At 34.2% G+C, this 16,209-nt stretch overlaps 1 protein-coding gene across 2 annotated transcripts; it reads right to left on the reverse strand.

Moving 5' to 3' along the window:
- Positions 1-1,947: 1,947 nt before the first annotated feature.
- On the reverse strand, positions 1,948-14,760 carry LOC112128431 (glucose dehydrogenase [FAD, quinone]-like). Of its 2 annotated transcripts, none has more exons than XM_024230583.1 (3): positions 14,594-14,760; positions 3,661-4,033; positions 1,948-3,543 (listed from the first exon to the last, which is right to left on the reverse strand). In XM_024230583.1, the coding sequence occupies exons 2-3, from the start codon at positions 4,019-4,021 to the stop codon at positions 2,051-2,053; spliced, it is 1,854 nt and encodes a 617-aa protein (XP_024086351.1). In that variant the 5' UTR covers positions 4,022-4,033; positions 14,594-14,760; the 3' UTR covers positions 1,948-2,050. The 2 variants fall into 2 exon arrangements, with proteins under 2 accessions (XP_024086351.1, XP_024086350.1); XM_024230582.1 differs by lacking the exon at positions 14,594-14,760 and adding an exon at positions 8,818-8,866.
- Positions 14,761-16,209: the final 1,449 nt, after the last annotated feature.

Here is a 16,209-nt window from a genome sequence, read left to right on the forward strand (position 1 = left end):
TAAGCCAAACCTCTTTAGGTCTGACTGACTTTCACAACAAAAGATCACTGAGATGAACTGTGTAGCCAATCAAATAGTAAAATCTGAGCTTAATGACCTTTTCCATATATGTGACCACTTTATATACAGTCAACTCTTGATAATTCAAAAACTAAGGGACCAATATACCAATCAAATAATTATCAATAGGAAAGAAAAAAATTGTTAAGAGATGATATGCATTTCCGAGTTATTACTTAAATTGTTCATACACAAAACATAGTAAAAATAATGAAAAACTGGAAATAGATCAACTGTAAAATTGACCATAGTTATGCATTATTAAAAAAATCATGAAATGGTTTTTGTTTCAATATGATCTGGCGTCCTTTATTTCAATGATTTTACGAAGTGACCAGTGCTAACACATTGACAAAATACTGACATAGAACATAACAAACTAGAGAAAATAAGAAACTTTAGGCTGTAAGGAAGTAAACATTATGTGGAAATTTACAGGAATACCACAAAGAAAATGTGCAAATTATAAAGATAGGAAGTGACTCTATTTCAATTAATAACTGCACTTTCTCTCCTTGTTACGGATTGTATCAAATGCACAGAATTTTCCCAATTTAGCAAAGTGACCTGCTTCGGAGTTCGTATTATCAAGAACTTCGAATTATCAAGTTTCAAATTAACTAATTATTCAGAAGTCGTGAGATGCGGTCTGGTGTGATGTAGGTTTCAGAAAAACATTTTCTTTATCGTGCTAACGTTTCGATCTTTATTGAGATCATCTTCAGGGCCTGGGATTTTCTATACTGACTTCCTTCCCCACCCCTTCAAAAGCCAACGTATATAAACATAAAACAGCAAAATCTCACTGGCACTCTCAACACGACACACAAGAATGGCACAATTACACAGAAGACAAACACTTTGAGTGAGTAGAAATACTTTGATTGAATATAAAAAATATATTTTGCATTGTATAAATTCACTTTTCCACATCCTAAATGTATTTGTTAAATATAAACGATGTTTGTAAATCCCAGGCCCTGAAGATGATCTCAATAAAGATCGAAACGTTGGCACGATAAAGAAAATGTTTTTTTGAAACCTACATCACACCAGATCGCATTTCACAATTTCTGAATAATTATCGATTAACGGTCACTAATCAACGCACATTTAAAATTAACAAGAGTAGACTGTATCTGGCTCTCTTATTGCAGGCAAATGGTTGTTTCTAGTTTGATACGATATTGAAAAAAGATTAATCTATCCTACAACTGCCTGAAATTTTAATTTATAGTGCCAAATTGATGGGTATTAAAATGGCAGTACTATACATCTTAAATTACCACCGTTCTCCATTGTCATTTGTACCGACAGTTTAAGTGTAAAATCTTATTAAATATGATTTAACGATGATATCATTTCAAGGGTGTGGGCGAAATACACCAATCACACAATTTGTGATTAAATGCTATCTTATCTGTTGTATTTGACTATGAACTTTCTTGTTAAAGCCTGTAGGTTGATGAACCTGTAATTAATGTAATTCCAGGCATGCAGGATGGCTTAATGTCCAACTTCGCTGGATGTTGCAGACAAGGGGCCAAACCACTTTATGATACCTTTTACATTATTACCAATTAAAATTCCATGGGCTTTGCTTTTCGGACAAATACAAGTCACATTCAGCCTCTGCAGTCCCCTGATGTACCTATGGTTTAATCAATTTGGATCAACTGATTTGCATTGTTTAAGTCATCCGGTTATTTGCACAAAAAAATTAACTTATTAATAAATGGTTTAGAGAGTTAGTGGGTTAACCCAAGGGTTTATAGAATTTGTACTACTGGTCTCATACCAATGTTTTATTTATTAAAAATCTCAAATCTCAAATCACATTTATTAATAACAAAACAAATATTAAAAATTAATTTTTTTTGCAAAGAGATAAAAATTTTATTTACATTATTTACATTGACAGAAAGCTGCAATAAAATATTTCAATTAAATAAATTGGTTCTGACTAGAGTTTACTTTGAGCTGCTTCAAATCAGTGTATTCTGTTCCAGAATTGTTTAATCATGTCAGAACCTTTTTCCGCAATCATAATTACCGGTGCGTTTGTGTTTCCGCTTACGAGAGTCGGCATGATGGAGGCATCGATCACTCTCAGTCCCTTGATCCCATATACTCTCAACTGTGGGTCGACCACAGCCTCTTTGTCATAGCTCGTGCCCATTTTGCATGTGCCGACTGGATGGTAGATCGTCACCGAGTACTGTCTTATCATGCACTCCCAGTAGTAATCCGTGAACTGTGGAATACTTTTACAAGCGGGGAAAGGCTTGTTGTACAGTTGGCTACCGTATTTTTGAAAAGCTTTGGTCTGGCTCATCGCCAAGACAATTTTCACTCCTTCAACTAGTGTTTTCATGTCAAACGGTTCAAAAAAATAGTTCGGGTAGATCAAGGGGTGATCAAAAGGATTGGAGCTTTTGAGTTTGATGAACCCTTTGCTCTTTGGGCGAAGAAGAACAGGAATGGCCGACCATACATCTTTGTTATTAATAGGCCCAAATATTTCATCGTAAAACGATGATGTTATACCATGCGCTTTCCAGAGCTGTGAACCTCCATCAGAACTCGTAGACCCCGATACAAAGTGGAATTCTATATCTGGATAATCATCACTAGCATTTGCGTATTTTGTATTGACAAACGCTAGTCCTTCGACACCGCCGAGGACTGTTAAAGGGCCATTACCGAATACTGCATAGTTCATTACAGAACCTACATTTTCATACCTCTTCTGGACCAAAGAAATTGGCTGATTTACTAAAAATGTCAGGCCTCCAAGGCCAATATGGTCTTGTAGGTTGTAGCCAACCCTTAGGTTTTGCATAACTGATATTTTCAGTTCTTTGAGATGCTCTGCTGGCCCGATTCCAGAAAGCATCAACAGTTGTGCTGAACCGATTGTTCCTGCAGAAAGAACTACTTCTTTGGACGCTTTAATAATATGCTTTTGACCGTTCTTTACAAATTCGACTCCATAAGCTGTTTTTGTTTGAGGATTTATTAAGACCCTTGTGACATGTGAATACATTGCTATGTGAAGGTTTTGCCTAAGCTTAATAGGCCTGAGAAAAGCTTTGCTTGTGCTACATCGTGCTCCTCTTCTTACAGTGCCCTGTGCGATCATGAATCCCGTTTGCTTTTCTCCATTGATGTCTCTGTTCTCATAGCCCATCTCTACGCCTGCTTTAACAAAAGCTGCGGCAAGAGGAGTCTGCCATGGAGCTTCTTGAATTGTAAGATACCCACCAGTCGAATGGTACTCTGTCCTTGCTAAGTAGGGATTGCGATTATCTTCAGACTTTTTGAAGTAGTAAAGTGCCTGGTTCGAGCCCCATCCAATATTACCCAAGGCTTCCCAGTGGTCATAATCATGCTTGTTGCCCCTAACATAAAGCATGTAGTTTAACACACTTGAACCACCGATTACTTTCCCTCTTGGCCAGTTGCATCGTTTATTATTCATTCCTGCAAAAAATTATAGATTATCCATTATGTCTAGCCATATAATTGACCAAATTACTTCTTTGAATTAATTATTATTATAGGTTTATTTTATTTGTTGACAGAATTGCAGTTAAATACCTAAACAAGCAGTGCCTTGTGGTTCCGTTTTGTATTGCCAGTCTAGTTTACTCAATTGCAAGTAGGCAGCGAGTAAGGGTACATCTGAGATCTCCGTTTCATCGCCTCCTGCTTCAAGAAGAAGAACGTTCCAATCCTCGACTTCAGAAAGCCTGTTGGCGATGACGGCCCCTGCTGACCCACCTCCAACTATTACAAAGTCATAATAGGGTCGTAGGTCATCGGTCTCAATACTGACTGGTCGCCCATCTGGGTCGAGTTGGTCGAGAAAACTAAGTACAGTAAGTATTGTCGGAGTCCACCAGGCTATCTGGGAAACCGCCCCTGCCACGGAGGCGGGTATTGCCATCATGCTGCTCATCTTGAACCAAACCTGGAAAAGATCGACAAATAGATTGCCAGCTATATTTTTATAGTACAACAGATTGAAATAATTTTATCATCAAATATAGTAAATATTAATAAATTAAAATCAGACATATGTAATGTATATATCTTTATGCAAACATTGCTGGAGTCTGGCTTTATATCATTTCAAAATATTAGAAGAATGGGATTGAGGTCTTCAGGTTATTCCTCTAAATTCTACTAATAAAAATAAGAGCTTTGTATATTATCTCCATCTATTTATTAATTTTTAATTTATTTATGTCCCTTTTCTTCTTTTCAACCACCTCCAGTACATTGTCCATGTGAGGTTTGAATATGGGCAGACCAGAATGAGTGGAGATAATCATTAAATTGTGTGATATCTTGTCAAGGTTAGTGATGATGGGAAGTCAATCATCATTAAGTACAGCATAGACTATTGTAGATCTTCTGGTCAATATCGTATATATTTTCCTAAAAATTTTCTATTTTCCTTTGTATTATTGAGATATTTTGGAAGATTTATGCCATAGCGATGAAAGTTTTCATTTCTCACAAATTTTTATATTAATATACTTTATAAAAGTGTATTGTAAAATATGTCTACAATTTATTTTTATTTTTACATCTAATTTATTTTTGTTATTATTTATCCTGTAATTAAGTAAATTAGATGTGAAATTAAAGACAAAAGGTAAAATAATAACTATTGTAAACAAAAATAAGTAATATTAAAAAAAATATTTATAGAACTTTTTTCATTATTTTATGATGATTTGAAAAGAGAACGAATGGACATTTCTTCATTTTATTCCTTTTTTTGAATATATGGAAACAAACTATTGGAAGGTCATTTTGATTAGATGGGAAAGTACTAGGGATGCGGTGGCGTCGGCAAGTTGCCTAAATGAAAAATAGATTTGGGTGAAAATTTTTATTCTATCATCATGAATTTTAAATATGTGTTAAATATTGTCATTAATAAATTAAAATCAGATATATGTCTTTATGCAAACATTGCTAGAGTATGGTTTTATATTGTTTAAAAATATAAGAAGAATGGGGGTTCAGGTCTCCAGGTTATTGCTGTAAATATTACTTCTAAAAAAGAGCTTTATATATTATCTCCATCTATTTATTTATTTTTAATTTATTTATGTCTCTTGTATTCTTTTCAAGCACCTCTATTACGCGGACATTGTCCATGTCGCAAATACATGCAAGATTGGTGAAGATGGGCAGATCATGTTGAGTGTAGATAATTGCTAAATTGTGCTATATCTTGTCAAGGTTAGTGATGATGGGCAGTCCATGATAATCATCATTAAGTATAGCGTAGACTATCGTAGATCTGGTCAATAATTTATTTTAGTAAATATATCGTATATATTTTCCTAAAAAAATTAGATTTTCCTTTGTATTATTGAGATGTTTTGAATAATTTATGCCATAGTGATGAAAGTTTTCAATTATGACAATTTTTTATATTAATATGCTTTATAAAAGTAAAAGTAAAAGTTACTTTATAAAAGTAAACTATGCCTAGAATTTGTTTTTAATTTTACATCTAATTTATTTTTGTTATTATTTATCCTGTAATTAAGTAAATTAGATGTGAAATTAAAGTCAAAAGGTAAAATATAACTATTGTAAACATTGTAATATTAAAAAAAATATTTATAGAACTTTTTTTTATTATTTTATGATGACGACGTTGATAATAAATTTTTGTTCCACAATTGATGTGAAAAGAGAAAACAGAAATTTTTTCGTTTTATTACTTTTTTTGAATATATGGAAACAAATTATAGGAAGGTCATTTTGATTAATCAAAATTTTGTTTGTTCGAGACGGGGAAAGTACCAGGGATGCGGTGCCGTCGGCTAGTTGGCTAAATGAAAAATAAATTTGTGTGAAATTTTTATTCTAATTCTGTTTTATCAGTATGACATCTCAATTTCAAGAAATGTTGTTCACGATTGTTTTCACAGAGAGGGACTTTCCATAGCCGGCGGCCTTTGGGGTAAATGCCATAATCATATTTTTTATTTGTCAAAAAAAAAAGAAGAGAAAATTCCAGCAGATATTAATGATAAATTAAAATGCAAGTATAAAGTTGAAATTTGAATGCTTAGATCTGAGAATTTTTGTACAGAAATTTCGTTGAAGTTTTTTTTTTCACAAATACGTAATATGTTACACATAATTGATTTTTTATTTTATGTGGTCTTATGTTTTCAATACTTGTTAACCTTCGGTTAATCTATTTGTGTCAAGGATGCTAATTCCAAACGAATGCAAAACTAAACCAATTTCGAAAACTTACGACGCTTTGAATATAAACTTAGCCGGCTGAATCATAGAATCGTGCTTTGCAATCGGCCTAAACGGTTTTAGTTATTTAGTTATTTATTAAAAAAAAAATTTCATGTGGAAAACCACTTTCTGCAAACAGTACGGTACAATGTACAAACAACCATAATTTATGATGATATGCGTAATTACAGTTTTATCAATGTGATTTATATAAAACTACGACTAGTTTATAAATAAATATGCATATATTTATAGTACAGACATACAGAAGAATGAGTCATCGGTTTGTCTTGTTTACGTTAAGACAATTCGTTGAAGACTTAGGAGACGTCTCCGAATTTCAACACAAACTTATCAATTTTGTCTAAACAGACGACAATAATAACAAAATTCGTTCATCAGGAAAAAAATGAATTTATAAATTGGGAGTCAAAATTTCTTTAATGAAGTATAAGTATGAAGTCCGATCTGCGGGATAATGTGTCTGTAATTTGATCTTTATCGACTACCTTCGGTTGCTCTTCGGTTAGTTGCGCTTCGGCTTTTCGTCATCATCAGTATGTCTTCTGACCGAAGTGAGCTTGATCAGACCAAGATAAGGTCAAATTGCACTTTTTTTTCTAATACACAATTTAAACATTTTTTATCCTACAGAAGAGTGCTGATCAACCTTTGTTCGAAAAGTTTGTCTTTAAGTTTCTTGAAACTTTATTTTAAAAACATTTTTTTAACATTTATTTATGTCTCTTTTTATTCTTTGCAACGACCAAAAGAACAGGATGATTGGAGATAATCAAGTTGATTTGTGAGATATTTCGATGAGGTTAGTGAGGACGAGCAAACCAAGAAAATTGGAGATAATCAAGCTAAATTGTGTGATATTTTGTCGTGGTTTGTGAGAACGGGCAGACCAGGATGATTGGAGATAATCAAGTTAAATTTTGTGATATTTTGTCGAGATTTGTGAGTACGAGCAGACCAGAATGATTTGAGAAAATCAAGTTAAATTGTGAGATATTTTGACAAGTTTAGTGAGGACGAGCAAACAAAGATAATTGAAGATAATGAAGTTAAATTGTGTGAAATATTGTCGAGGATTGTGAGTATGGACGGACCAGAATGATTAGAGATAATCAAGTTAAATTGTGTAATATATTGTCGAGGTTTGTGAGATGGGTTGACCAGGATGATTCAAGATAATCAAGTAAATTTGTGAGATATTTTGAGGAAGTTAGTGAGGACGAGCAAACAAAGATAATTGAAGATAATCAAGTTACATACTGTGATATTTTGTCGAGATTTGTGAGCAGACAGGATAATTGGAGTTAATCAAATTAATTTGTGAGATATTTTGATGAGGTTTGTGAGATGGGCAGACCAGAATGATTTGAGATAATCAAGTTAAATTGTGTGATATTTTGTCAAGGTTTGTGAGATGGACATACACATAAAATGATTGGAGACAATCAAATTAAATTGTGAGATATTTTGACAATATTAGTGAGGACGAGTAAATCAAGATAATTGAAGGTAATCAAGTTAAATTGTGTAAAATATTGTCGTGGTTTGTGAGTATGGACAGACCACAATAATTTGAGATAATCAAGGTAAATTGTGTAATATATTGTCGAGGTTTGTGAGATGGGCAGGCCAGAATGATTTGAGATAATCAAATATTGTGAGGTATTTTGACGAGATTAGTGAGGACGAGTAACAAAGATAAGTGGAGATAATCAAGTTAAATTGTGTGAAATATGTCGAGGTTTGTGAGTGAGTACAGACCAAGATGTTTGGAGATAATCAAGTTAAATTGTGTGGTATTTTGTCAGGTTTGTGAGTGCGGGCAGTCCAAGATGATTGGAGATAATCAGGTTAAATTGTGTGGTATTTTGTCAGGTTTGTGAGTACGGGCAGACCAAGATAATTGGAAATAATCAAATTAAATTGTGTGGTATTTTGTAAGGTTTGTGAGTACGGGCAGACCAAGATGATTGGAGATAATCAGGTTAAATTTTGTGATATTTTGAGGAGGTTTGTGAGTATGGACAGACCAAGATGATTGGAGATAATCAGGTTAAATTGTGTAATATATTGTCGAGGTTTGCGAGATGGGCAGGGGATGATCGGAAACAATTAAAAATTAAAGATTATTAATCCTGTAAAAGAGTCCTAGTTAACCTTTGCTGAAAAAGGTTGTCTTTAAGTTTCTTGAAATTTTAAAAAGAAATTTAGTTGATTGTACATGTGAATTTATTTAATTTGTATTATTTAAAATTATAAAACATTGGAAAATTTATTGCATGACTTTGAGATAGGCGATTTTAAATTAGACTGTTCAAATCTATAATACTTCAGTTAATTGGTTTGAATTAAAACTAAAGGTTATGGGAATTCATACATAAAAAAAGTACGAATAATGTGTAAATTCAGTCTTTTGTATAAGCATGAACAACAAGCATGAACATTTCTTACCATTTTTACTCCTCTCCGATCGATATCCGGCCAGGGCAGGAATCCCCTATAAACTGAGTCTTGTGGTTCATTAAAATTGTCAACCGGTAGTTCTTGAGCTTTCTTTTGAAGGAGGGGTGGAATCGTTGACTAATGTCACGTAAACAGTATCGTGCCAAGTCGACTAATAGACTTTCCATTATGATTTTAATATTTTTTACGTAACAATTTGAACGAACGCCTTTTTGATCGGGTCCTGGGAGACCGTTCGCCTGGAAAAATTACGTGGAATATGTGGAAGCATGTATGTAAAATGTGAACTATGTACTGATCTCCCCAATCTATAAAATTGTCTTTTATCTGATTTTGTTTCGTGAACAAGAGACATTTTTTAATATTTAATACATTTTCAGGATATTCGAAGATGAACCAGTGACAATTAATAATGCAATGCATAAAAATCAAGTACCAAAATTTTCTGAAGCAAAGAAGAAGTGCTTGTTTGACATTGAGCTGAAACTAATGCTTTAAAAAAGTCTGCCAATTTCGTATTAAGAAAACACAATATAAGCCACAGCGTCTAACATTTGCATATGAAGTTCCCAAAAATCAAATCGCGAGGTTTCCTATTCAGGCGTTTTTGAAAGATTATCGGGAATGGATTAGGATGAAAGGTGTTGGACTAGGGGGTTGAGATGAAAATCCAGGGGCTTATGATGGCGTCTGTTCGATTTCTTGCAGTTTCGAGAACAAATGGGATTTTGACTTCTGGGTGGATAGTACGGTTAGATACCAAGTGGTTCGTCAATGTTTCGAAGGATTTTGGACAGGAGTGACTGGATTCATTGGAGGTTGGAACGCGTGGTTCGATCACACAGTTGAGAGGTTTGATTTGTTGTCAAGTAGTCTTTTGAGTAGTTTGTATTGCTTGTTCAATTTTATTCTGAGTCGAGTATGCGGGTTTCAAGTAAGTCTTTTGTCGTTGTAAGGTCCCACATAGTTGACGACATTGGTTTCTAGGAGAGGAACAGAGTTGTAGTAGATTGCAAGAGAGGTGGTATGTCAGAGGATGAAGATTATTTTCTGGGATTAAATTTTTTAAACGTTTTCAAAGATTTTGCTAAAAGCTTGGATGTGACGGAGGGAGGTGCTGAGAGGTCTCCCCTGAACATAATAGATACACGCGCGAAGTCAATGGAGTTTATATAAAAGAGAAGTACAAAAAAAGATAAAATTATCACTCGAAAGTTGAAGACTAAGTACAAAAAAAGATAAAATTATCACTCGAAAGTTGAAGACTATCTTCAAATCAGAAGTAATCATGAAGAATATGATTTCACACTCTGATGACTTTAACCTGTAAACCTTTGCTTGTTGTAAAAATCCGGAACGATGTAAATCCGAAGTCTCTAGAACGTAGTAAAATAAAGTATGCCGAATATTTCCAGAACATGAAGGAAAAGCCAAGTAAAGACCAAATTTAAAGTTGAAGTGCAAGCAGCAAAGAAACCAAACTTGAATTACTGCTGCAACTGATCTGTTGAACTTAAGGAAGTTCCTAGAAGAAAATAGAAGAAAAGAACTATAAAATAACATTTGGGTTCATAATCCATTTCGTGGTAGTTATGCTTCACAGTTGGAGGCCTATGAGAGTTCTTCTTCCTGTAAATCCTGCTTTAGATGGCAGTGTTCTGTCTGCAAGTCTGTTAATACACTGTTTAGACGAAGTGTGTTATTTATTTTAAAGTGTTATTTTAAGTCAATTTGCTAATACCAAAAGCAATAGTTGGGCTATTTCAAAGATCCATTCGTAGACAAATCTAAGCAGTATAAGTATAAATAAAGTAAAAGTATAGAAATACTTTGATTGAATATAAAAAAGTATTTATATTGTATAAATTCACTTTTTTCCACATCCTACATGTTTTTGTTAAATTTAAACAATGTTTGTAAATCTCAGGCCCTGAAGATGATCTCAATAAAGATCGAAACGTTGGCACTTTAAAGAAAAGGCCCTAACCATCCCTAAATGTTTTTCTGAAACCTACATCACACCAGACCGCATCTCACGATTTCAGAATAATTATAGAAATAAATGAAAACATAACAATATGGTGTCCTGTACTCTCAAAACGCACAATACTTCTCTTTATGAGAATAAGATTCCTCCTTCTCGGCAGATCCAAAGTACTTGGGACTGCACATACATGCTCACATATGATGCTCATGAGATATGTCACAAAGATTGACATGGATTACGCTACGTAATATTGCAGAATTTTACTTGTAAAAAAAACACTTTTCAGGTTTTCTAGCTGTATGTGCTTATGGACTGGAACTGTACTGGCTTGCTAAAAAACCAAATCCTAACAGTGTTCATTCCGTCCAGCCAAAACTCCTCCGCAAGACAATTTTTTCTTTGTTGGCCACCATACCACTCCGTATCTTATCTTACGCATCCGTATTCTTTGTGCTACTCACCAAGCCAAATCCCGAAACCACAAATTCAACACCCAAATTATTCCTTTGTTCCAACTCATCGGTGATCTTTCCAGTTTTACACTACAAATCAAACCCGCAGGAATCGTGACCAACTGCACACATAAAGCCATCGTAATACTGTCGAAGAGGCTGACTAATTAGTCATCAATGGGTGGCTCACGCCTTTATCACGCCATAGGTGTATTTTTCTTTCATGTAAACTATCTGCTTATTGCATAAATCGATGCAGTTGTAGATAAATAATAAAAACCTGGCTTTATTTGTCGTATTTTGTTATTCAAGTTGCAGTTTATTTATTTCTGGACCTTTTTTTTGTTGTAAGAAATGTATTTGTCTTCTTAATTATATTCTAGAGGGTGTGTCATTGCACCCCACTATCAAAATTTTTCCAATTTTGATTCATAAGCTCATACAGCTTGTATTTCTACCATTAAACAAATGATTCGATCGGAACAGATCTGAAAATTATCAGCCGGATATGATGAGTGAGAAGGCACGTCATTGGCAAAATATGAGGCGTTGTCTTTGAAATTTCTAGAAAATTTCTAACCGACACTGTCTGAATTTAGTTATGTATCACTGCGTTACTTTGAAATTTTCTGGTAGTGATTCTCAAATACCTCGACATCCGGTGCTTCTTCCCGATTGAAGTTTTAAGTTAATCAACTTGGGATTTCCCGTTCATCTTCAAGAGAGAAATCTTTAAATCCGGCAATCCAGTCTCGCTAATGTAAAAATAACAAATCATTCTTCATCTACGTGAAAGTAGGATTCTGATCAATTCAACTTACTTGAAGAACTGATTAAAAAATACCATAATTGAAACTAACTAAGCAATCGTAATAAGATAATATAGAACAATTCATATTAATAGACATAATAATAAAGTTTTGACTTTGTTTATTTTATTATTAAAATATATATATAAGCAAGGGGCAAAAACCCTCATTTCAACCCTGCATTGCGGGTTCTGTTTTGTAGTATTCTTAAATACAAATTATTTTTTTAATGAAAAAATTCATTTCTTTGTAAATTTGTTAAACACGAACAACTTATTAAGATGACATTTCAGCAGTTCATTTCGTGTAATTTATAGTTTGAAAATTGTTATCGTTTGTTTTGGAATGTTTCTTGTTGGTTATGCGCATACCGACCGTTAGGAAACGAGGGCAAGTTCAAGTTAATCAGCTTCGAAACTAGTTTTTTAAAAACGAAGTTCAAAACAGTGATTAAACGACGTCAAAAAACGGGAGCTTTTGCGGTTCTGGTAATCCTATATTACAGTTAATTACACATCTAACTGTACCAATCGAATTAGACGGCTTGCAAAATTAAGCGAACAATTTTTTGTAGCCACAGTTAGTTTGAGAGCTTTGTATGACGAGAGTGCCAAAATTTAATTTTGGAATATTCTCTGATAAATGTTTAAAATAGATTGAAGTTAATCAATATTGATCTGTTGTGGCAGTCGTTCAGGAAGAAATGTGCCGTTTTAACGCAGACCGCATAGCGAGGTTAAACGGACCAATATAATTCTCGTCTCTTCGCACCGCCAAGTACAACTGTTTCAACCAAAAATTTCAAGGGTTAAACAAATCGTTATAATTTTCTGTTTATAATATCTGCTGCTAAAATTAAATATTTTGATAGTTTGTTACGTGTTGATTGTCTTAGTTTTTTTCACGTTTTCAATGTTTAAACTTTTCTGTAATAATAATAGATATATCGATTTTCAGTACAAACGAAAACGATTGAATTACTGAGTTTTTACAAGATTTATGCTTAATATAATAATTCGGTTTAAAAGTTAGGCCAAAATTGTTGTAGTACTTTCTAAAAAAATATAATTCCCGAGGTTTTGGAAGATTCATTGTTAAATAATCACTGGCAAATCTTGAAAATAAATTCGGTTTAAAAGTTTGGCCAAAATTATTGTCGTACTTCCTAAAAAATATATATTTTCAGAGTTTTTAGAAAATTTATTGTTAAATAATTACTGGCAAATCTTGAAAATAAATTCGGTTTAAAAGTTTGGCCATATATTTTCAGAGTTTTTAGAAAATTTATTGTTAAATAATTACTGGCAAATCTTGAAAATAAATTCGGTTTAAAAGTTTGGCCAAAATTGTTGACGTACTTCCTAAAAAAATACAATTCCCGAGTTTTTAAAATATTTATTCGTAGGGGCGTCGGTGGCCGCAACGGTTTAGGCGTTGACACGGCGCTCATCATTGTAAGGTAAAGGTCCTGGGTTCGAATCCAGCGGCCCTGCATTCGAACCCGACATACTTACAAATGAGCTTTTTTTCAAAAACACCGGCACCCCGAGGGTTGATATAACCTCTGCTGTTGCGAACCCTCGTAAAATAAAAATAAAAAAATAAAAAAATATTTATTGTTAAATAATCACTGGTAAATCTTGAAAATAAATTCGGTTTAAAAGTTTGGCCAAAATTGTTGTCGTACTTCCTAAAAAAATATAATTTCACTTTTTAGAAGATTTATTGTTAAATAATTACTGGCAAATCTTGAAAATAAATTCGGTTTAAAAGTTTGGCCAAAATTTTTGCTGTACTTCCGGACTAGCTGGCACACCGAGAATGGACATACCACGTTAATTTTCATCGACTGTTCAAATCCGCAAAGCACAAACCGGAAATTGCTGGAACCAAAATCCACAAATTTCTGTCAATTATCTAAAAAAAATTTGCTACGAAAAATTCAAATCGTATTTTTTTGGAAGAACAACGGAAGTTTTTATATTCAGGGAACAACGATACTGGAATATGATTCGTAATAATTAAATTTTAATTATTTAGGACTAGCAAAATACGCGAAAATAATTCACAATTGTTGATGTTAATTGCTCTGATGCATCTCATTAATATAATTATATTTTACTTATATAAATAATAGCCGCAGGTCGTAGGTTCGAATCACGTGACAATAATTTTTCATCTCGACCAAAATGCTTAGATAAAAAAATAATTATTTAGAAAAATTATTATGGTTAATTATGACCGCTAAACAAATATGGATAAATAATAAATATCAACGAATTTATGGGATTTAAAAAAAAAAGTGGAACTAATATTTAAAAACAAATCACTTCAGATAGTAAACTTTCATTTTGCATCCATAAACGCTGCTTTTACGACAAGTTACGAAAAAATGAATGTTTATTAAATTAGAGCAATAAAATTATTTGTACGTGTTTCAACGATTAAATAGCTTTTTTATGTTGACATTGACACCGCTTAAAATTTAAAATGTTGTTCCAAAAAGACGTACTCACTTTTAGTTTTGTATGCTTTTCTGAAACGATTTCTCCAATATTCTTGTAATCCGTTTATCTCGGTGATCCGCGATGGTCTGACTCGGCCGGCAATTTCACTCGAACACGGAGAAAGAGGGTAAACAGAAAGAAAGTACGAAGGCGCTTCTTTGGAAACCGAGAGTAGGGCGATCCGGGCAGAACTGAACGAAAATGAGGTGGAAGACCAGCCTATAACGGCATGGGGAATAACGGTACAGAGAGCATACGTGCACCTCATCGCGCCGACCCGGCTCAGCAGCCCGATGACGTCTTTTGAAAGATGTGACCCGAAATCTTCCGGAGGGCTGTAGGTGAAGCATAGAAAAAGGAAACATAGTAAAACATTAGTTCTAAGTTTAAATCCTTTTTTTTTCTTTCTAAGCCTCTCTCCATCTCTTTCCCTGCCCCTTCGTACTTTCTAAGTCTCTTGACATCTCTCTTTTTTGTACTTTCCAAGCCCCTTTCTATCTCTCTCTTTTTGTGCTTTCTAAGTCTCTCTTTACCTAACTCTCTAATACCCTCTCTACCCCTATCTTTATGTTTCTTTATGCTATCCTAACTATCGTATTCTGCTTCTGTTTGTCTCTCTCTCTCACTCTCTCTCTCTCCCTCCCTCCCTCTCTCTCTCTCTCTCTCTCTCTCTCTCTCTCTGTCAACCAACCAACCAACTTATCTATCTATCTAAATACCTCTTTAATTCACCACCTCTCTTTTTTTATGTTTCTATTTTTCTTTTATGTCGTTTTCTTTTTCTCGCGCGTGCGTGCACACTCTATCTGTCTGTTTCACTCTTTCTCTCTCTCTCTCTCTCTCTCTCTTTCTCTCGCGCGTGCGCGCACACTCTGTCTGTCTGTCTCACTCTCTCTATCTCTCTCACTCTCTCTCTCCCTCCCTCTCTCTCTCTGTCAACCAACCAACTTATCTATCTAAATATCCACCTCTTTAATTCACCACCTCTCTTTTTGTATGTTTCTATATTTCTTTTATGTCGTTTGCTTTTTCTCGCGCGTGCGCGCACACAACCACTTCTCTGCCTGTTTGTTTGTTTGTCTGTCTGTCTGTCTGTCTGTCTATCTGTCTCTCTCTCTCTCTCTTTCTCTCTTTCTCTCTCTCTCTCTCTCTCTCTCTCTCTCTCTCTCCCTCTACCTGTCTACTTATGTTTTTTAAACTTTCTATTCATCTCTGTCTGTCAGCCCCTCACATGCATCTGTGTGTTTTTCTGCCTGACTGCATTTTTCTTTTTCTCTTGAGCTCTCTTCCTCTCTTCTCTCTCACTCTCTCTCTCTCTCACTCTGTCAACCAACCAACTTATCTATCTAAATATCCACCTCTTTAATTCACCACCTCACTTTTTGTATGTTTCTATATTTCTTTTATGTCGTTTGCTTTTTCTCGCGCGTGCGCGCACACAAACACTTCTCTGCCTGTCTGTTTGTTTGTCTGTGTGTCTGTCACTCTCTCTCACTCTCTCCCTTCCCCTCTATCTATCTATCGTTATCCACCCTTCTATATCTTTCATCCCTCACATGCGTCTGTGTCTGCTTTTCTGTCTTTCTATTTCTTTTTCTCTCGTCCTCTCTTCACTCTCTCTTTTT

Source organism: Cimex lectularius, unplaced genomic scaffold (genome assembly GCF_000648675.2).
Source record: "Cimex lectularius strain Harlan isolate CLEC.00 unplaced genomic scaffold, Clec_2.1 scaffold13, whole genome shotgun sequence".
In the NCBI taxonomy this organism is placed as follows: domain Eukaryota; kingdom Metazoa; phylum Arthropoda; class Insecta; order Hemiptera; family Cimicidae; genus Cimex; species Cimex lectularius.